Below are 23,637 nucleotides of genomic sequence, written 5' to 3'. Positions count from 1 at the left end.
TGTTCAGCCCTAAGAGGCAACTGGCATTGTGATTTTGGGCTTTGCAAAAATATATCGAATTGAATTGACATATACCGAGAATACGAATTCAGAATACCCATTTTGAGTAACTGTATTGTAGTGACTTACTTTTTCATGTGGTGATATTCAGAATAGTTTCTAAAATCAAAGGAATCCCATATTTTCTGGACTATACGTCACTCTGGAGTATAAGTTGCACCAGTGAAAAAAATAAAAATATAATATAAGTCGCACTGGATTATAAATCACATTTTTGGGGGATTTTTTTTTTTTTTTTTTCAAAATCCATGACCAAGTACAGACATTTTATCTTTAAAGGCAAGTTATAATAATAACAATAAAATAGAGAACAACAGGCTGAATAGCCGTACAGCACGCTAACGTAACACATAGACAATGAACTGAATATGTATCTGGTATGTTAACCCAAGATATTGACAGTTAATCAGATAACTATGCTAAAGTAACACATGCCGGCTTGTCCACAAACACGAGAGTTTTTTTCACTAGTGTTTACGGTGGTCTTACTACTTCATCAGAGTTCACCCTGTAGAACTAGCAAACACATAAAACATAAAGTAAGCTCTGGCTCATATTACATATACAGTATACACAAAATTGCATATGAACGCCTGGAAAATATACATACCACTTTGCCTCACTGTGCTAGTAAACAAACCGCTGAACCAAAAACTTTATATTTTACTTTTCAATTGTTTCTTAAATAGTGCTCTGGCAGGTAAGACTTTGCGTTAGCATAAAAAAAAAAAAAAAAAGGCTGAACCAGAAAACAGGAATTACAATAAAATAAACATTTACAATATTGTTCCAAATAAAAATAAAAAATCACCTTTTTGGTCTTATAAATAAGGGGAAATTAAATATGAAATGTATAAAAGAAAACGACCCAAGTAATTTTTCTTACAGGTATTGCAACACACCAGCACCATCCATTGGTCAAACAAGAGACCTGTAACATATATAATCAACCGTTACATAACACATGTACATGAAGCATAGATAGCGAACTGAATAAGTGTCTGATATGTTAACGTAAGATATTAAACAGTTGATCAAATAACTATTATTTTATTTCCTCCATCTCAGAACTGTGCAGTGTATCAAACCCAGAGCTGCCTGCTACATCATTTGCAGCCTCTGTTGGGACTGTGGATTGTGGTAACACAGGAGGCCCATCCTCCACTCAGGTGGAGGCACTGGACCTTCATAATGTGACTGAAGACAAAGTCAGCAAAATAATTTCATCACTCTCCAATTCAAGAGCAAAGGACTCATGGGGGCTTGATTCACTCTTTTTAAAGAAATATAAGGATTAAAACTGCTGTGGTGAAGCCTATTTTTAAAGCAGGAAATGGTAAAGATACTAAGAACTACAGACCGATTAGCATCCTCCCAGTTGTCTCTAAAGTTATTGAAAAGGTTGTTGCTGAACAGCTGGTTGATCACCTCGACAATGGAAATATGTTACATCCTATGCAATATGGTTTCCGATCAAAACGTTCCACAGACACAGCATGCTACTATTTCTTCGAGGTGATCAAATCCAGTCTTGACAAAGGGGGGATGGTTGGGGCTGTTTTCCTGGATCTTCGTAAGGCATTTGAAACTGTAAACCACTCTGTGCTTTTGACCAAAATGCAAAACTTTCATTTATCTGCAAATACTATGAATTGCTTTCAATCATACCTAGTGGACCATTACCAGTGTGTAAAAATAAAAGATAAAACCTCACCATACTTCGCCTGTACCACAGGTGTGCCCCAAGGGTCCATTCTGGGGCCATTGCTCTTGAGTCTATACATTAATGACCTGCCCTCCATCTGCAGTGATGTAGAAGTCTTAATGTATGCTGATGATACAGCCTTTTTTGTGCATGGTTCTGATGCTAATTCTGTTGCCGCTAAGTTAGCCACCACAATGACAAAAGCAAAGTGGCTTAACAATTCCTGCCTTGGGTTGAACACTGAGAAAACGGTCACTATGTATTTCTCAAACAAAACAACTCAAAATGTCTTCCCAAACATTTATGTGGATAATCGCATGATCAAAAACGTTGAAGAGGTTAAATACCTAGGTGTCATATTGGACCCTTCACTTAACTTTAAAAATCACATTAAAAAGACATGTAATGTCTTGAAGTTTAATATTGCAAACTTTCGACATATTAGGAATGCGTTATCACTAGAAGCTGCAAAGTCTTACTTTGATGCCATGATCATATCTCATATTTTGTATTGCATATCATCATGGTCTCAGGCTAACTTAACAGCTCTAAAATCTCTTAGATCCTTCACTTAACTTTAAAAATCACATTAAAAAGACGTGTAATGTCTTGACATTTAATATTGCAAACTTTCGACATATTAGGAATGCGTTATCACTAGAAGCTGCAAAGTCTTACTTTGATGCCATGATCATATCTCATATTTTGTATTGCATATCATCATGGTCTCAGGCTAACCTAACAGCTCTAAAATCTCTTAGATCTATACATAATCAGGCCCTGAAAATTCTCGATAAAAAGCCAAGGCGTTACCATCATTGCCATGTTTTGGAAAAATATAAAATACTAAGTTTCAACAACTTGATCAGGTACTCTGATATCCGTCTGGTCCATAAAGTTTTACATGACGCCGCTCCACCTCCTCTTAAGACCTACATCCAGCCTCGCTCTCAGCTTACAAGTAGAGTGTTAAGGTCTGTGTCTAGAGGCGACTGCAATGTTCCTAAAAGAAAGTCTGCCCTCTCTCAATCAGCCTTTTCCTATAAAGCCATCAAGGAATGGAATGGGCTTCCAGACAATCTACAGAACATGACTGATTTTTACAGCTTTTCACGGGCCGTCAAAAATTGGATTCTGGAGCATCAAACATGCTCACACTAACAATACCAGATGGTTATTTTGCCCTCAGATGTTACCCTTGTGGATACCACCTGATGGCCCTCAGATTACCAAATCTATAGTGTTACAACATTACATTACACTACATTATATTACATAACATTACATTATATTACACATTGCACTCTTAACTTATAAATATTTATTTTACTGTATATTTATATATCGTTCCTCCAAGTCTTATTTTGTAGTGTTAAATATTTATTTTACTGTATATTTATATATCGTTCCTCCAAGTCTTATTTTGTAGTGTGTGAGTGTGTATTGATTATATTTCTTACATTTTATATTGTATTGTATTTCTCACCTGCTCAGGGACTACAGTTGGAAATTACCTTAGGCTATAATCTGGTGCAAAGCATCTTTAATATTTTTTGCACACTGTCCCTCCCAAATAAACTAATAAATGAAATGAAAGCATAAAAAAACAAGCTAACAAATTTACTCTCAATCTCACTCCAAATCACTAAATCCATTCAATTCTTCATCCTTGGTGTCGCTTCTGAACAACTTCTCCTGAAGTAGATGAAGCACCGCATCCGTGTGGCTGCCATACTGGTACACAAGCCTAGAGCGTCCTCACGCAGTTGTCAGTGCGACAATAACGAAGATGTGAAATTACAGATACGACTTATATGTGAAATTATATATTTTAATAATTTCACATAAATCGCATCTGAGTATAAGTTACACCCCCCCGCCAAACTATGAAAAAAAAGGTGTGACATATAGTCTGGAAAATACGGTACATTATAGTATTTGCTCATACAATTAAGGCTTCAAACTGTTCATAATCAGTGAGAAAAATGGACAACACTGCTCGTGTGGTTAGGGCAAGTGTGATGTTTCCTTCTCCATATAGTGTTTGGAAATGCTTAAAGCATGCTGAATACAGTAGTAGAATACAGATAATATTCTTTCCATCACTGGATGTAAATAAAAGTATGCTCTCCTGACCATGTAGAATATTTGCTCAGTTTAACCTGTGTCTGTGATTTTCAGTCTGGAGACATAGAGATCGTGAACCACAAAACCAAGGACATCTGTCAGCTCAAGTTCTCGCCGTACAGCTACTTCTCTAGGGACATCCCGCGAAAGGTACCGTCCCCTCTTCTCCTCTGCTCGCTGACATCCACTATGCTGCTACAGATGTGCTTTAGTCCTTGTGATTTGGACTTCTTTTGAGGCTGAAAGATTAATAATAATTAAAACTGCAAGCATGGATAAAGGTCCTCGCCACCCCTTGTGACCACAGGGTACATGCAACCACGAAGTTTGTGCCTCTCGTCCCCACTTATGTTACCCCTCACTCCAAAATCAGTGTCTAATACTACTCCATTCATTCCAATGAGAGCATTTCTGACATTTTCACACCTGCATGGTTTGAAAAAGAGGTATGTCTTCATTGGCTTTTTTATTCAGTATGATGTGTGGAATATGTGTACCAAGTTACAATGGTCTATGACAAACACATATTTTTCATCTCAGTTAAGCAAAACCAATGTATTTCTAAAATGAATGTTGGACGTTGCCATGGCAACACAATTTCAAATAGAGATATGTTCTCATTGGCTTTTTTGTTCAGGATGTTGCAGGCTGGCCACACCCACATTTTATAACTGAAAAAAATTCAGGAGAGTAGCCTATAATCCCATATGGGTCTAGTTTATTTTGACTAATTTGCAAATGTCTTGAATGAAAATCCAAGGTGCAAAAAATTCAAATGTGTGAATTTTTTCACACGTCCACGACAAATCAATTGTCTTCTATGAATTTATGAAAATGAAATTAGAAGAGGACGCTAGAGAGCCATTTTGTGAGAGAGTGCCTTGATTTGCATATCATTGCATTCAGCTCACAAATGTGCATAAATGCTGTATTAGCGTTTTCCCAACAAAAAATATGTGAAAGAGAAATATTTTTTTGAATTATTCCAAAATTTGCGATTTTGTTGAAAGTTCACCCTGACCACACCCAAAGTCATAATCAAAATATAATTGATAAACTTTAATCACACATGGGTTTAGTGGGATTTGGCCAAATTTGAAGTGTTTGTGATGAAAATTGTGCGAGAAAATGTCCTGAATGCGAGGGTGTGCACTTTTGTCATTCCCGGGTTTGATCCAATATGGCCGACTTCCTGTACATTTTAGGGCGGGGCCACAATATCATTTTTGTCATGTCCTGACATGCTCTATTTTTTGATGTGAGTTTCAGATTTTTACGTTTACTTTTTTCCGAGTCGGGCTCCCATTGGCCCCATGAAAATCAAAGTTTGAGGTGGCGCTATCGAGTCGTCTTTCGTTATATTACCTTAACAGGTATTATCGCACCAGATTAAGCCAAATTTAGAGAAAATTAAAGTCCTACCATACACACATACACAGAAAACCATTACCTGAGGAAGATTCACTGCAAGATTAATCAGCAGTTTAAACAGACATAAATGGCAAATCAATGACTGCAATTTTTGAAGCACCATAATTTCCAAAAACAAAATACAACAATATACAACAAAATATCCTGTCTTATTCTACATAAAAATTGTTAACATGTAGTTTAGATCTGCACAAACAAGTTCTGAAATGTCCCTCTGTGCACTCCCTGTGTCTCTATAGTATTTGATTCTGCCGACTGCTAACCTTGTAGTTTAGATCTGTACAATCACACTGAAGTGTGGTTGTTATTGTTTGTCAGTTCATATTTCAGAACAGAACTTTGAATAGAATTCTATTATTAAAGCATAAATAGAAATCACAAATTACAATTGTGATGCTTTAAAATCGCAATAGGATAATAGGTCATTCAGTCCAATATAATTTAGTCCTGTTTCGTGCTTAGTTTATGGTCACTTGGTAGAGTGAGTATGCTTTTCCTCAGACTGAGCTAATTCTGCTATTTGGCCAGGAGGTAACAGGATTTCAATTTGATTTTGTCCCACTGTTTGGATTGGATCAGATCTTAACTAAAAACTTGATCATGGGTTCATACATCCTAGCAGATGTTTTGCTGCTCATCCAAGCCGCTTCTTTAGTTCAGAACTGAAGAAGCGGAAGAACAGATTTAAAATTCGTCTTTTGCTGTGGATCAGACCTGGACAACTGAAGGTTTACACAGACATCGTTTTGGAGACATGCAAAATTTGAATATCAAGTATTTTCTCTATGATTACAACCTATTAAAAAAAACTACAAAAAGAGCTGAAAATTAAAGATGCCTGCAGTGTTGTCTTCCAAACAATTAAACAATTTCTACACTTTTGTGGTTGGATTTGTATTTTTTTTATTTTTTTTTATTTTTTATTTTTGTTCCAGTAAACTCTGGTACATTTTAGTACAATTTTGATAGATAACCCATTACATTTTTTTTTGGACATTTTTATTTTTGTCAAAATTGCCTACTAATTCCACACAGTATCATCTTGGAGGTGGTTTGGTGTTGTGTTACTGTCCTCTGCTGGACACCATAGGAACTCCGTCGTGTCTGGCCACTTACAAGACATTTGAAGGGGTCTAGTATTGAAAGAGAAACAGAACAATAAATGTACCTTCCCATAAATAAAATAATATTTAAATCTCCTTAATGTTTTTCATATGATTTTTTTTTTATTAAATGATTATATCGTTTCAACTATATATATTGCTAGTAAATGTGCTGTTGGTATATCTCCGATCTGAGTAGTCTGAGGTCTGAGTCCAAGGTAGTCTGAGATCTGAGTAGTTAAATATGAAGTGACAGAGCCTAAATGCTAAAACAACCCTTCCCTACATATATTTTCACTTAAAGTGATTATCTCCATGTGTTGGCACTATAATGTGTGTTGACCATGCTGACTGTGTTTAGGTGACAGGGGTGGTGTCCGACAGTGCCGGCCAGGCTCACTACATCCTTTCTGGGACATGGGATGACAAGATGGAGAGTGCCAAAATCATCCAGAGCAGCAGGGGGAGCTCTGAGGGCAAGCAGAAGACAGTGTACCAGACACTGTCACCCAAACTGCTGTGGAAGAAGTACCCCCTGCCGTAAGTCACACAATAATCACATGGACCAATGTTATTAAACACTTCAAAGGGTCTATATTCCACTATTTTCTGATGTTGATTCTTCATCAAAGACATACCTTGTGTGAATGTAACAAAACACATGTTTAACTCACAAATCCTGCATATTTAGACTGAGTTCTTCAGAAAATACTCTGTTCCACCTTGTGATGCTATGTGGTAATACAGGAAATGCTCCACCGTGTTTTTAAACTCCATACACCTCTGCCTCAATAATTTGGATAATTTCAGCCTGAGAATTGCCAATCTCTATTGAACTAAAGGTAAGAGGTAGCTGTTAACTTGAAAGCTACCACTACATGACATCACAAGGTGCAACAGAGTATTTTGAGCTTTGGAGATGTAGACAGACTAATAAAGGATTACTCCAACATGTGAATGAAACAAAACACAACTTCAGGCATGCTTTGATGAGGATTATAGCATGGTTTAAAGCTCACAAGAGTCAATTTAGTGTAACATAAGACCTTTAAAACAATAACTGGAGGTTTGACAGATTGAATTGAAAGCCTAACATAATTGGCTGTTGTGGTGTTGTCCAGGGAGAATGCAGAGAAGATGTACCACTTCTCGTCTCTGGCCCTTACACTGAATGAGCCTGAGGAAGGTGTGGCTCTGACTGACAGCCGCCTGAGGCCTGACCAGAGGCTGATGGAGGACGGCCGCTGGGATGAAGCCAACGCAGAGAAGCAGAGACTGGAGGAGAAGCAGAGGGCTGTGAGGAGGAGGAGGGAGGCCGACGCTGCAGACGCGCTTGACGAAGGTAACACCACCAGATACAAAATGGCTAAAGATAAAGATGTTTAGACCTGGTTTACTCTTGGTTGTGCCTGGTTTATTCATGGTTTGGGTCAAGTTTAAATCTGGTTTAATCTTAGTTTTGTTGTAGTTTAGACCTAATTAAGTCTTCGTTTGGATCTGGTTTAGTCCAGATTTTGTTGCAGCTTAGTTCTGGTTTAGTCTTGTAGAATCTGGGTTAATCCTGGTTTATTTGGAGTTTAGGCCTGGTTTAATATTAGCTTGGTCCTTGCTTGATCTGTTTTAGGTATGGTTTGGATCTGGTATAAACCTGGCTTGGTTGAAGCTTAGACCTGGTTTAGTCATCGTTTGGATCTGATTTAGACCTGTTTCAGACTTCATTTGGTCTTCATTTGGTTTAGACCTTGTTTAGTCATGGTTTGGTCCAAGTTTAAACCTGCTCAAGAGTGCGTTCACACTTGCACATATACAACATCAAAAGTATTACTTAACTGGGACTAAAGTTGAAACTAACCCAGAGTTAAAACAGGACTAAACCAAATTGTTCAAGGTTGCCTATAAAGTGTACTTAATTTAAAGTCAGGTATGTTTTTAATGAGGAAAGAATATTATAACATGGTAGAAAGGTTTTAAAAAAAAATAAAATATATATATATATATATATACACACACACTCACCTAAAGGATTATTAGGAACACCTGTTCAATTTCTCCTTAATGCAATTATCTAATCAACCAATCACATGGCAGTTGCTTCAATGCATTTAGGGGTGTGGTCCTGGTCAAGACAATCTCCTGAACTCCAAACTGAATGTCAGAATGGGAAAGAAAGGTGATTTAAGCAATTTTGAGCGTGGCATGGTTGTTGGTGCCAGGCTGAGTATTTCACAATCTGCTCAGTTACTGGGATTTTCACGCACAACCATTTCTAGGGTTTACAAAGAATGGTGTGAAAAGGGAAAAAACATCCAGTATGCAATCCTGTGGGTAAAATGCCTTGTTGATGCTAGAGGTCAGAGGAGAATTGGACGTGTGATTCAAGCTGATAGAAGAACAACATTGACTGAAATAACCACTTGTTACAACTGAGGAATGCAGCAAAGCATTTGTGAAGCCACAACACGCACAACCTTGAGGCGGATGGGCTACAACAGCAGAAGACCCCACCGGGTACCAGTCATCTCCACTACAAATAGGAAAAAGAGGCTACAATTTGCACGAGCTCACCAAAATTGGACAGTTGAAGACTGGAAAAATGTTGCCTGGTCTAATGAGTCTTGATTTCTGTTGAGACATTCCAATGGTAGAGTCAGAATTTGGCGTAAACAGAATGAGAACATGGATCCATCATGCCTTGTTACCACTGTGCAGGCTGGTGGTGGTGCATAATGCACCATGTCATAAAGCTCAAATCATTTCAAATTGGTTTCTTGAACATGACAATAAGTTCACTGTACTACAATGGTCCCCACAGTCACCAGATCTCAACCCGATAGAGCATCTTTGGGATGTGGTGGAATGGGAGCTTTGTGCCCTGGATGTGCATCCCACAAATCTCCATCAACTGCAAGATGCTATCCTATCAATATGGGCCAACATTTCTAAAGAATGCTTTCAGCACCTTGTTGAATAAATGCCACGTAGAATTAAGGCAGTTTTGAAGGCAAAAGGGGGTCAAACACCGTATTAATATGGTGTTCCTAATAATCCTTCAGGTGAGTGTGTATATATATATATATATATATATATATATATATGTATATATATAAATTTTGAGTTTTCATGCCATACTTCGGAAAATTCCATGCAAAGAAATAACATCTACATACATGGATACAAGCAGGTGGCTGACCATCCACTAGAAAAAGTTGCATAGTGCACATTTAAATGCTAATATAAATATTTATTTGATAAAACTTGAAGCTTTTCATGTTTTGTAACAATGGATCTTTGAATTAAAACATGAAATAAATACTTACAAAGGTGGGTAAAACTTAATTACATTTACCCAGTTGTATTTATATGAATAACTTTTTAAAGAAATTGTACTTTTCCGAGTACTTTTCTACTTTAATAATATTTTATTAAAGTAACAGTACTCTCACTCTAGTAAAAGTTTTGGTTATTCTTCCCACTGGCAATATGAAATGATTTGTGTTTCTTGCAGCTCCTTCAGATATCAATTATTTTGTCTCATTTGTGTGTCTTTCCTTTGAAAATACCAGATTTTGTGCATCATTTAATGTTTGTCCTTCAAATTACATTCATTTCAAATTATAAAGCAGACATTACACCCTGACAGTTACTCTTGCTTAAGTAATACTTTTCCCAAATACATTTTTACTCTTATTTGAGTTTCTTGGATTACTACATTGTACTTCTATTTTTAAGTATTTTTTTTAAGTAACATTACTGTTATTTGAGTGTTATTTTTGTCTACTCTACCCACCTCTGTTTATAATAAATATTCATATGTCTTACGTCAAATATTGAGTACTTGTAAACATTCTGAATTTTGACTTCAAAATGGTTTCAAATCAAAATTGACACAAGTGTGGTGAATAGTTGTAGATTTGCATCCCTGCTCACAGTTCTGCACTATGCTGAAATGCGTGCGTGTGCTTCAACAGGACGAGAGTACGAGGGCTACCAGCCGCTGTGGTTCACCCAGAGACGTAACTCCATCACTGGGGAGATCAACTACGTCTACAAGGGGGGCTACTGGGAGTCCAAGGACAAGCAGGACTGGAGGATGTGCCCCAACATCTTCTGACCCCCGTTCCCCTCAGCCCACACCTCAGCTAATCTCAAACCGATGCCCTGCATCGGCCTTCAGGGGGCGTACCTGCTGGCTCATGCGCACTCTGCACCACAACAATGGGACATCTCCATGAGTAGTTTTGGGACTTTGTGAAGGTTTTTATGGTTTTTCAAAGCAAAACATATTACATTTTAAGTGTGTTACTCTTGAGCTTGGAATTTTGCTGTGCTATTATCAGTAACTATTTGGAATACGTGACTACATTTAATATTAGAGATAAAGTTGTCATGTATACGGCAACTTCTCACTCCAGGAAATGGTATCTACCCACAATGCACTTTTCTGAGGGATGAAGTCCATGAGAGTGAAAAGACTGAACTGCCATAGGCTCCATAGAATAAACATATGTGAGTAGTGCTAGAGAGAAAAGAATTCCTCTCACATGAATAGTTGATTTGACCCCCTTATCTCTTGTTTTGGACACATTTATTTTACAAAGTATGACATGTTTTGTGAACAGTGGCCACTTTAAAACACAACTGTGAAATGTAAATTGCGTGCTTGCAAGTGTTGCTGGCTAACTGCTAATGGCTAGCTGATTGGCTCAACTTGAGTTTTCTGTTGTCAAAACTATGATACGCAGTGATAAATAGTTTGGTGTTAGTTAGTGCACATATTAACACTAGTGCACTTATCTGAAACCGGGTCGTGGGGGCAGCAGTCTAAGCAGGGACTCCCAGATGTCCCTCACCCCAGACATGTCCTCCAGCTTCTCTGGTGAGACCCCAAGGCGTTCCCAGGCCAGCCGAGAGACATAGTCCCTCCAGCGTGTCCCGGTCTTCCCCGGGACCTCCTCCTGGTGGGACATCCCCGGAACACCTTCCTCGGGAGGCGTCCAGGAGGCATCCTGAGCAGATGCCCGAGCCACCTCAGCTGGCTCCTTTTGACGTGTAGGAGCACCGACTCTGAGCTCCTCCTGTGTGACGGAGCTCCTCACTCCAATTCTAAGGGAGCGCCCAGCCACCCTGTGGAGGAAGCCTCTTGTATCTGCGATCTTGTCCTTTTGTTTATTACCCAGAGCTCATGACCATAGGTGAGGGTAGGAATGTAGACTGACCGGTAAATCGAGAGCTTCGCCTTTCGACTCAGCTTCTTCTTTACCATAGCGGTACGATACGGCGGCCGTATCACTGCGGATGCTGTACCAATCCGCCTGTCAATCTCACGCTCCATCTGTCCCTCACTCGTGAACAAGACCCCGAGATACTTGAACTCCTCCACTCCAGGCAGAGACTCCCCACCCACCCAGAGAGGGCAAGCCACCTTTTACCGGTCGAGAACCATGGCCTCAGACCTGGAGGAGCTGATCCTCATTCCAGCCACTTCACACTTGGCTGCAAACGACTCCAGTGCCTGTTGCAGGTCCTGACTTGACACAGCTCCTGCTCTGGTCATACAGGGACAGCCTTTAGCAAAGAGCCCCGGACCCCAAAGTTTCGATGGACACGGTCGAATGTTTTCTCCAGATCCACAAAGCACATGTGGACTGGTTGGGCAAACTCCCATGAGCCCTCGAGCACCCAATGGGGAGTGTAGAGCTGGTCCAGTGTTCCGCGACCAGGACGAAAACCTCACTGCTCCTGAATCCGAGGTTCGACTATTGGACGGATTCTCCTCTCCAGTACCCTGGAATAGACCTTACTGGGAAAGCTAAATGTGATTCTCCTATAATTGGAACACACCCTCCGGTCCCCCTTCTTATACAGAGGGACCACCATAAAAAAGAATAATAAATAAATAAGTCCATAACTGTTTGAATCAAATAGTAGTTGCATTGATTTGAGTATATTTTGATTATTTTAAAATTAAATTTGCCAAAAGAACATGTATTTTCTTATTTCAGTGCAGTAACAGACATTTTATGCTTGTTCCAGTGGCCGGTCTTATTTTAAGATAGTTAAAATGTACTCAAATCAAGATAACTACTACATGAATCTAGTGTTGTCACAATACAAAAATTTTAAACTCAATTTCTCTGCTAAAGAATGGACGTGGCTGAAGTACCGATTTTGATGCCCAAATGATGATTTTAAAAGCAACACACCATATGGTCTTACACCAGTTCTGATAAAACTCAAGATTAAACTCTTCAGGAATGGTTAAATGTTATCAGGTTATTTTTTCTTCTGTATCGATACCATATCAATATTGCCTAAATGATACTTGATTCAAGCAGTTATTAACATTGTTTTATTTAAGATTTTATTTTTTACAATACCTCAGATTAATAGAGTTTAGTGGGGTTTTTTTTCATTTATTCTGTAAAAATCAGTTTTTTCAGTCCCATGTGATATTTTTTTGCTTTCTTTTTTTCTTATAAACAGCCATACTTCTTTTATCTGTGACTGGCTAATCCATCTGTCAATCACTGGTGACCAGACCCACATCTTTATAAAATATTGAAGAAGTAATGTCATAAATACATTGATAAAATGCACATAAGATTACTTTTTGTGCTATTTAGATTTTGTAGAATAGACTGGTTTTCTTGATTTGTAATGATGTATTTTAGTTCTTATGATTATATTGCGGGCTCTTTAACTTTTATTTCTGGTATTTATTGAATAACAAAAATATCTCGACATCCCCAGTGCTCATCATTTGACAGTTCATATTATTACTTCCATATATCTGTGCAAAGAGAGTATCCTCAAAGGTCCTTAAAATAGGACTTAAATGGCTTCCATAGTTGTCAGTGTTTCACTCTGTCACAAGCTGGTTGAGTATCCTTATGTTGCACACATATCTATTGAAATTGTAAAAGTTCCAGAATGGAGACAAATGGAGGAAAAAGTCAAGTGAAAGATAATGTATTTTGAATGGGAAATTTTGAATTATCCATAGAATCATACAAGATGAAAAAGTTGACAACCACTCATCTCCATCTAAGTGATATCAGGCTAATAGTGAAAGGTTTTGATTGTGTATTAAATCCTGTAACATCCTTCACCACTAATGAAGCTAGACTAGACTAAACTAGAAGAATCCTTGTAATATATTGACAACCAAACTGACGTTTCTACACATGTTTTTTCACTTCCTCATTCTGGAACTAGGAACTAGTCTGATGACTTGATGCTGGGGTTGTTCTACATGTATCTTTATGGTGGAATGTTCAGCTGTTACCAAAGTTTTAAGATTGTCTGAAAACTCAAGAAAAAACACAAAATTGATTTAAACAACACATTTCAGGGGACTGATCTATACGAGCGTTCGTGGTCCTGTTTAGGTGTTTGATTTTAAACAAAAAGGTGAGAGTGAGTAACTGAAGAACAGTTGATGCTAGCTAGCTTGTAAATGTTATGGTATCTGAAAGAGACTTAAAGAGACAGCACAAATGTTGTAATTCCAGCTCTTTATGGTCTGATTGTGTTAAAATAAAGCTCAGATAAAGTCTAACAGCTTAGGTATCGCTGTTCCCAATCAGTGTTTGGTTCTATCAAATTGAAGAGTGCATGTTTTGATCTGATTATCTTTATTAAAACAGCTAAATTTAAAGGTACAGTATGTAACTTTTCTGATCCATCAGTAGCTTGTCTCATAAAAAAATGTTATTGCTCTGCCTGGATGTAGGCCATTCAAGGAACTGTAAGATTTTTATTTTAAATTCCATAAACGTTCAAACTGTGACCCCAGGTAGGAGGTAAACATGTTCAAATTCAAATAGAATTGAAGTAGTAATGTTGATTTATTCTTAATTACAAAAACATTGAACATTATGGCCCTCTTATTTATGTCGTGATTTGGTATTTTGATTCAAAGCAGAATGAGCCTCTCTCACTTGGGTTGCCAGTTTCAATGCTGAAATCCAGTTGGTTTAAACCTGAAAGGACTCTTTGGTCTGAATGGCCACTACCTAAACCTCAACACCTGCAGCCAATCATGAATTAGGGCTAGTGCAGCCTCTGCAGCTCAAGGAGTGAATTCTTTGAGGCATAGGCTGTGTACATGCTGAGAATGAGAAAAACTTGTTTGTGCCCTCTGTTGCCAGAACCTTAACCTGCAGATAGAGGTTCAGTTGTGATTCTAATATCTTTTTTTTAATTGTAAGAATGCAGGCTACAAACAGTCCTTTTAACTATGTATTTACTACCAGTGAATACATGATTTGGTAGAGTCACCTGCATGTTTATATGGAGATTGCCAGGAATCTTCCACAAAATGGCATAAAACCTAGCAAACAACCACATCTCCATGTAGAATAGAAAGTTTGGAGCCTTCAATCTAAAACATACACCGTGCCCCTTTAACAAACTGAATACGTACACATGAGCTTTAAATTGTGTGTTTATTTTTGGGTGTGGAAAAATGTGAACTCTTGACTGACTAGTCAAGTCTCACAGTGTTGATATTTGCACTAACCTGGCCTTACCCAAGTGATGTGTACATACAGAAAGGACAGGCTGGCTCCTGTCTGCCACATCGCCCCCTTCTGGCCCTCACATGCACAGCCCCTCACTGTAAAGAGCTGATCTGGAATCGGCACTCACAAGTCTGCCTTCACTGAAACAAGAAACAAGTCACTACACAAAAAGAGTGACAAAAAGAAATGTGTCCTATTTTTGTTAGGAATGCAGGATCCAAGCCCGGTGAATATTTTGTGATAAAATACTGTAAATGCATATTATGATATACAATTATATAAAATGTGACTATTGCTTACTCCACTGACTGATAGAGCCCAAAATATGATCTTTTAAAGTGGAACTAAACATTAAATCCACATTTATTACTACTAAACTGGGTATATGATGTTTCAATACCATTACCTGCTGTTCCTAGTGCTTTTGGCAATTTTAGCGCAAACTAGGTATATTTCTAGCTTTCTGGTCAAAATCTAAGTATGTGCTGCCTTCTGTGGCCTCTCTAATTTATAGTAGTTGGTGACATCACAAAAGAAAGAAAGACCCTGATTACAGCCAGGGGTTTCTGGTTTCAAACACCTGGCTGCAGGGGTGGAGTTTGAAGTGTGGATACCTGTTAGACCAATCACACTGTTCCTCATATCTTCAGGCCCCCATCCCTTTAGTCCTCCAGATGGTCCCCACCTCTCCAGACCCACAGTTTAGCAGCTCTATTTGAAATGCGTTTAGTCCCACTTTAAATAAATTGGGCAATGTTTGATTTTGTGTATGAAGTCTGAGTAACCACGAAAGAACTTAAGAACTCTCTCACTGGACTGGACTCATAGGAGGCCTGTAGAATCTGCTCCATGGATGTGATGGACTTTTGGACTGTGAAATAAATGATTTGTTTTGCACAAAATGGTGTTATCGTGTTAATGTTTACCATTTCCAGGTCATAAGCTCTATGTGTGGGAGTAGACGTAGAAAGTAGACTTGATGTAAAGCCTTCATTTGTGCTATTAAGAGGCACTGTATCAATAGTTTCACATCTATTTTAAACTGAAGACCAGTCCTGTTCAGATCCCACACATCTTCAACCAGATAATAAAGTGGTTATAGTCACTGAATAGCCTATTTGCATCTTCTTTAGAGGAACAGATCAGTTTTATTGTCTCGTTTAGGGTACATTTTCACGCAACTTTTGGGACAAAATGAAGATTGCCTTGTAGGCCTAGGCTACCTTACCTTAAATCAGCCATATACCCGTATAACACTTTAATGTCATGTCATAAATGGTATCACTGTCCCCAGATATAAAGTAAACATGTCTAAATCAAATATAGCAATTGGTAACAATTGTAATGTTGATGTATTTTTACTTACAAAAACATTGGGCACAATGATTATCCAATCAGAAAGTAGAGTAAGCCTCACATGAGTCTCTCATTTGGGTTGCCAGTTTCAATGTTGAAATCCAGTTGCTTTAAACTTAAAAGGACTCTCTGATTTGAACGGTCACTACCTAAACCCCAGCATTAATCAGTGCTAGTGCAGCGTCTGCAGTTCAGTGAGTGAATTGTGAGGCCTGTCCATATACTGAGAATGAGAAAAACTTGTATGCGTCCGCTATCTGCAGGTGAAGGCACAGGCAACCCAAGTTCAGCTGTGATTGTAAACTGTACCTTATTATTTGATTTACGTTTTCTTTGTTATGTGATTTATTCTTTTCTATCAATATACCAAAAATCATTCTTAGTTCTTTGTGAGTGATTTTTTTTTTTTTTTTTGGTCACTTTTTTTATACCATTTCTGGATTATAAATATAATTTATTTGCACTGTCCACTAGGTTATCAAATCTATACGGCCTATTATATTAACAATGATTTTTATGATTGTTTTTTTAATTCAACTTTTCAATTAGAATCTTAGTTTTTTTTTTAAACTGTGAAACTCATAATTCATGACATCCCTTGCATTTATTTGCATTGGTTCCCTATAATTTAACGTTTAGAAATGTGATGAAAAAGGGTCAAGCAAAAGTCATAATTCAAATAATAGACTGACCAAGCAAATTTGACCAGAGATTGTAGATAAAAGCTGATATTTAATTTTTAGACAGTAAACACATTTGCAATGTGTTTCAATGGCGCACAAACCACCTACGTCAAGAAAATGACTTAGGTAGAATGTGTTTGTTTTATATATAGCTTTGATATAGATTCAGATTATAAGAGATATAGTCTAGATAGATTGTCAGAAATTGGAGATAATGTATTCAATTAAAACCCATTAGCTTACTGATGGGTTAGTAAGCTAATGGGCTAGCTTTTACTACTTAGCTTACAAAACAGGATTATTCACAAATGCAATTTTGATACAATTGTTAAATTAAATCAAATGCTATCATAAATGTCACAAATATCATAAATATCACAAAAAATGATCATAAATGCATTCTAGAAAAACTACAGGGACCTCTGACTGGTGGTAACATTTCTTTATTTTAAATAACAAAATTAGAGTACACAGTTTTTAAACTTGAATCTTTTAAGTAATTTTCTCAGAGCCAAAAGAAGCCAAAGATAAATGTTTAATGAATTAAATTATTTTGTAGATAACATAGCATCTGGTGATCTTTTTTAAATTCTACAATACCAATTAGGGTGTATACAAAAATTACATTCAATGTAAATGGAAGTGTCAGCAACATACACATACATAAGCAGAACACAAAATTAGCACAAGCCGACAAAAAACAAAAAAAAAAAACAAAAAAACATTTAGAATAGCAAGGATCTTCCATCCATCCATTTTATTCCGCTTATCCGGGGCCGGGTCGCGGGGGCAGCAGTCTAAGCAGGGACTCCCAGACTTCCCTCACCCCGGACACGTCCTCCAGCTCCTCCGGTGGGACCCCAAGGCGTTCCCAGGCCAGCCGAGAGACATAGTCCCTCCAGCGTGTCCTGGGTCTTCCCCGGGGCCTCCTCCTGGTGGGACATGCCCAGAACACCTCCCTAGGGAGGCGTCCAGGAGGCATCCTGAGCAGATGCCCGAGCCACCTCAACTGGTTCCTCTCAATGTGTAGGAGCAGCGGCTCTACTCCAAGCTCCTCCCGTGTGACCGAGCTCCTCACCCTATCCCTAAAGGTGCGCCCGGCCACTCTGCGGAGGAAGCCCATTTCAGCCGCTTGTATCCGCGACCTTGTCCTTTCGGTCATTATCCAGAGCTCATGACCATAGGTGAGGGTAGGAACGTAGATTGACCGGTAAATCGAGAGCTTCGCCTTTGGGCTCAGCTCCTTCTTCACCACAACGGACCGATACAGCGACTGCATCACTGCAGACGCTGCACCGATCCGCCTGTCAATCTCCCGCTCCATCCTTCCCTCACTCGTGAACAAGACCCCGAGATACTTGAACTCCTCCACTTGGGGCAAAGACTCACCACCCACCCGGAGAGAGCAAACCACCTTTTTCCGGTCGAGAACCATGGCCTCGGATTTGGAGGAGCTTATTCTCAACCCAGCTGCTTCACACTCAGCTGCAAACCGCCCCAGTGCCTGTTGCAGGTCCTGGCTCGAAGAAGCCATCAGGACAACATCATCTGCAAACAGCAGAGATGAAATCCTGTGGTTCCCAAACCAGACCCCCTCCGGTCCCTGGCTGCGCCTAGAAATTCTGTCCATAAATATAATGAACAGAACCGGTGACAAAGGGCAGCACTGGCGGAGTCCAACATGCACCGGGAACAGGTCTGACTTACTGCCGGCAATGCGAACACAGCTCCTGCTCCGGTCATACAGGACAGCCCTTAGCAAAGAGCAAGGATCTTTTCATAGATTTTAAAATGTTTTTATTCTTGTTGGAGACAAATTTCAATGACATTTAACATATTTTAAAAAGGTAGCAAAGACAGGTGTGGTGTCTCCCCACTTACATGAATAGATAAAATATTCGTATAAGATAATATATAAGTATATATATATATATATATATATATATATATATATGTGTCTTCTTTGTCTCCACAGTTGACGGCACTGAAGCTGGATCCTGATCTGGACGGTACCCATCCGACTTGTCACACCGATCCTCCACCGTACACAACACCACAGCCAAATGGACAATTACAATCCCAGCGGAACAGAAGTGATCTTCCTCAGCAAAGTGAAGTGCACTCACAACGGACAATCTCACCAAATGCATCCCTTGCTGTTGCACTGCAGGAGTCACCTCCTATTGCTCACAGATTACGCCAACGACAGGAAGAGACAACATTTAACATGCCCATGGTTGAGGTCTCAGGACCAGAAGGCCCAACGCTAGTTTTTCGCCCTTGGATCACATCAGAAATTGCAGCTGCTTCACAACATTTGCCAAACCCCACCCACTCTGGTGAAAATTTTGCTAAAGAACTTCTTACATTTTGTCAAGATTTTAAACCCACTATGAGTGAACTCAAAAGAGTACTACTCATGAGGATGAAACCAACTGACTGGCACAAAATAGCACATCAACTCCAAAATACTGAACTGCGGTGCAATCATGTGGAATGGGAACATGACTCTAATGTTTTATATAGAGATGCTTTAAACAAGATATGCATTGCCATTTCAGAAGCCTTCCCAGTTTCTATTGACACTGACAAAATTAATTCCTGCAAACAAAAAGAAGATGAAGAACCCGAGGATTTTCTTACAGGATTAACTGAACTGTACAACACTCATAGTGGATTTACAAGACCTGTTACATTAGGGGACGTGATGTGTGGGAAACATACTTATGTACCTATTTTTTAAATGGACTAAAGCCAGAAATTGCTTCAGCTGTCAAGCAATCATGTATTGGGTGGAATGCTGCCCGTATAACTGAGCTAAAAAGACATGCCACACATGCACAAGAACAAATACTCAACAAGAAAATAACAAAACAAGACAAAATGCAGAAAGAACTTCATATGGCTGCAATAACCATGTACAAGGCAAACACAAGACATGACTATGGAAGCCGCCATCACAGCACACATTTTCGTCATGGGGGACAAACAAGGCGTGAACCCAAGAGAAGATCAGCCCTTCCTCATGATGTATGCTATCGTTGTGGACAAAGGGGACATTGGGCACGCAACTGTCCACTTTCTTCAGAAGCTTCTTCAAATACGAGACTATTGGCTATAACTAACACATCAGATTGAGTCGGATGGGACCGGAAAGAGACGGACTCCAGCTGATGAGCCTGATCAACCTACAACTTCAGAGAAAGGTAGTGCACCACATACTCCCACAGTACAAAATAGTACCCCTACAACATATGGTCAAATGTATGTTCAATATACATCTCCAAACTTTAAAAAATTCCCACAATACTGTTTAACAATCACAGATCAAATTGTATTGTTTTTAGTAGATTCAGGAACAACACATTCTGTCCTAAAAGCCATACAATTTAATCCTAAACCTCCACTAAGTGGAAAACATGTGTATTCAATTGGGTCATCAGGTCAAACAATCAAAGAAAACATCACCATTCTGCTACAATGTGAGAATGGGCCAAATTCAAAATTCACACACTGATTCTCACTCTCACAACTATGTCCCATCAACCTCATGGGAAGAGACCTCATGTGTAAATTAAGACCTCATGTGTAAATTAAGTCTGTGCTCTACACATGAAGGCATTAAAGTATGTAAAATGTCTGATTTGGCTTCTAAATTCTCCAACACTTTTGTACAATGTGCCACTGAAAACCTCAACTATACTTACTATTGGCAAATGCAAAATGTACAGTTCACCGGAGAACCTGCAATGTATCTCCCATGTATCAGCCGGACCTGATGAGCCATATGAGAAAGGTTGATGGAGAGAAACAACTGACACACTTTCACTTGATGATGTCTACTGGAACCAAAACAAATGTGTTGTGTCTGTATCTCTCACACCAACCCATATCACTTTCTTTTCTATTACTAGCTTTGTACCACATATTCCTATGTCTAAATGCACCTCTGATAATTGGTATGATTTGGGCCCTTGTGTTAAAAGTTGTCAACAAGCAACTGATTGGACACAAACGTCTGATCCGTTAATTTATTTTTTTTCTCCATCATTGCAATGTTTTTGTAAAAAACTACAAGCTATTGTGCATGCATTGAGAACAGTCCAGCTGGCACCTGAAAGCGCTTATGAATCAAGCTGTTTCCTAATGGAAGAACAAGCTGCAGTTGTTCCAGCCCTACAAGAAGTTCCTAAAACTCTGTGGGCTGTCAGCAAATATGATGTTGGCCTCATGAAAAATTGTGAACCCGTTGTGATCACACCAAAATCTGACTTCAGACCATGTAAGCCACAATATCCCCTCAAGCGCGAAGCGATTGAGGGAATAACACCTATTTTTTAATTTCTAAAAGCATCAGGAGTAATTGTTCTGTGCGATGACTCCCCTGTGCGAACACCTCTACTCCCAATTAAAAAGATTAGAGAAAAAGAACAGCCTACCAAATGGCGTTTTATTCAAGACTTACAAGCAGTAAACGCTGCAGTTTAGCCTCGAGCTCTAAACGTTCCTAACCCGTACACTATTCTGTCCCAAGTTCCTCCTGATTCAAATTACTTTTCAGTTGTAGACCTGTCAAATGCCTTCTTTAGTGTACCAGTCCACCCTGACAGTCAATATTGGTTTGCATTTAACTTCAATGGCCGAGCTTACACATTTACTCGTTTGTGTCAAGGGTATTGTGAAAGTCCGACCATTTACAATGATGCGCTCAGGAAAAGTCTTGAATCCCTAATCCTTTCTCCTGGGACAGCCCTACTTCAGTATGTAGATGACATAATGATTTGCAGTCCAACTAAACAACAATGTGAAAGGGACACAGTCAAACTCCTGCAAAACCTTGCTGCAGAGGGCCACAAAGCTAGTCTTTCAAAATTACAATTTGTTCAAGAAAAAGTCACATTCCTGGGTCACATCATTACATCAAAAGGTAAAAGTCTGTCTCCAAAACGTGTTGAAGCCATTCAAAATCTTCCAAAACCAATTACAAAAAAAACTAATGATGTCTTTCCTGGGAATGTGCTCTTATAGTAGACAATTCATTCCAAATTATGCAATCTTAGAAGCCCCGCTTAGCTCAGCTCCCTAATTCACGGTAAAAATTTGCAATCGCCTGACAAACTCACATGGACACCTGATGCTGATCATTCAATTACCACATTGAAAATAGCTCTCCAAACCACTCCCACTCTTGAGTTACCAGACCCAAACTGACCATTCACACAAATGGCTGATGAACGTAATGCTTGCATGACATCTGTTTTGTTACAGGATCACGGGGGAAAAATGCGACCTGTTGCTTACTTTCAGCCAAACTGGATCCTGCTGCTGTTGGCATGCCAAGATGCCTCAGAGCAGTAGCTGCTGCTGAAAAAGCCATAATGGCATCTAGGGACATTGTTGGCTATTCTGATTTAACTCTTCTTCTTCCTCACGCTGTATCAATGATTTTATTTGAACAGAAAACATCTCATCTCTCAACCGCTCAATGGCTACGTTAAACACTGTGCTTTTAGACATGCCTATCATCACAGTGAAACAATGTAATGTGTTTTATTTGTTACAGGAGATATGGATGCTGCATAATTTCTTTTTTGTGTGTCTTTTTCATGTTCATACGACATCACACACTAACAACACTAACAACTAACCAATAACAGTTTTGGGCTTCACAAAATGTTCCTTTCAGAACAGCAATTTAAGTGTTCTCTTGCAGCAGAAGATAACTACGCCAAAATTGACACATGTATATATACATATATATAAATGTGTCAAAAGGAGGGATGTTAGATGTAATAGCGGTGGAACATTGGTTCACTAAAGGTTTCTCAACATATGCGCAGAAATACTGCCAAAGGTGCATTATCTGTCCTGCGCATAATGTAGGTAAGACAATTCCAATGACACAGGCTGCTCATCCTCCACCAGAACATCCATTTGAACATCTAATGATAGACTTCACTGAATTGACATTGGCACAAGGTAAAAAATATTGTTTAGTAATGGTAGACATGTGGTCAAAGTGGATTGAAGCATTCCCAGCTAAACATCCAAGAAGTCAAGCGGTAGCAAAAGCTTTGTTAACTTAAGTTGTTTCACGATGGGGAATACCAAGCAAAATCAGCAGTAATAATGGAAAACATTTTGTTAACACAGCAATTACACAAATAAGCAACTTCCTTGGCATTGATTTAAGAAAATATTGTGCTTATCATCTAGCCAGTGGAGGGGCTATCGAAAGAGAAAACGGCACTCTAAAAAGTAAATTAGCCAAATGTTGTGGAGAAACAGGACTATCATGGATACAAGCCTTACCTATTGTTTTAACTCACATGAGAATGCGAAAGAGGTCTAGAGGAAACATGAGCCCTTTTGAAATCCTTTTTGCCAGGACTGGGTCCTAGTGTTAGACCACTCCCCTCCACTGGATTATGTGAAGATGATATGTTACAATATTGCAAAAACTTATCTCCCACTCTCTCATTTCTCAACAGGTGAAAACAGCCCTTCCAACTCCCGCATCCAAACACCTCCACAACCTCCACAACCTGGTGACTGGGTGATGGTAAAAGATCTGTGGAAGAAGCACTGGTGTTCCAGATGCTGGCAAGGTCCCTTCCAAGTCCTCCTGACAACACACACTGCCGTCAAGA

General features: G+C 39.0%; 1 protein-coding gene across 1 annotated transcript in view; it reads left to right on the top strand.

The window, feature by feature from the left end:
• Positions 1-15,846, top strand: part of osbp2b (oxysterol binding protein 2b) — a 121,338-nt gene extending 105,492 nt beyond the window's left edge. Inside the window, exons 11-14 of the mRNA XM_033972984.2 lie at positions 3,947-4,042; positions 6,788-6,966; positions 7,548-7,768; positions 10,395-15,846. Coding sequence (XP_033828875.2) covers positions 3,947-4,042; positions 6,788-6,966; positions 7,548-7,768; positions 10,395-10,537 — 639 coding nt within the window. The 3' untranslated portion in view covers positions 10,538-15,846. The remainder of the gene's footprint in view (positions 1-3,946; positions 4,043-6,787; positions 6,967-7,547; positions 7,769-10,394) is intronic.
• Positions 15,847-23,637: the final 7,791 nt, after the last annotated feature.

Source organism: Periophthalmus magnuspinnatus, chromosome 9 (genome assembly GCF_009829125.3).
Source record: "Periophthalmus magnuspinnatus isolate fPerMag1 chromosome 9, fPerMag1.2.pri, whole genome shotgun sequence".
NCBI lineage: Eukaryota > Metazoa > Chordata > Actinopteri > Gobiiformes > Gobiidae > Periophthalmus > Periophthalmus magnuspinnatus.
The sequence above is the reverse complement of the archived record's forward strand: the minus strand, read 5'-3'. Positions and strand labels throughout refer to the sequence as shown.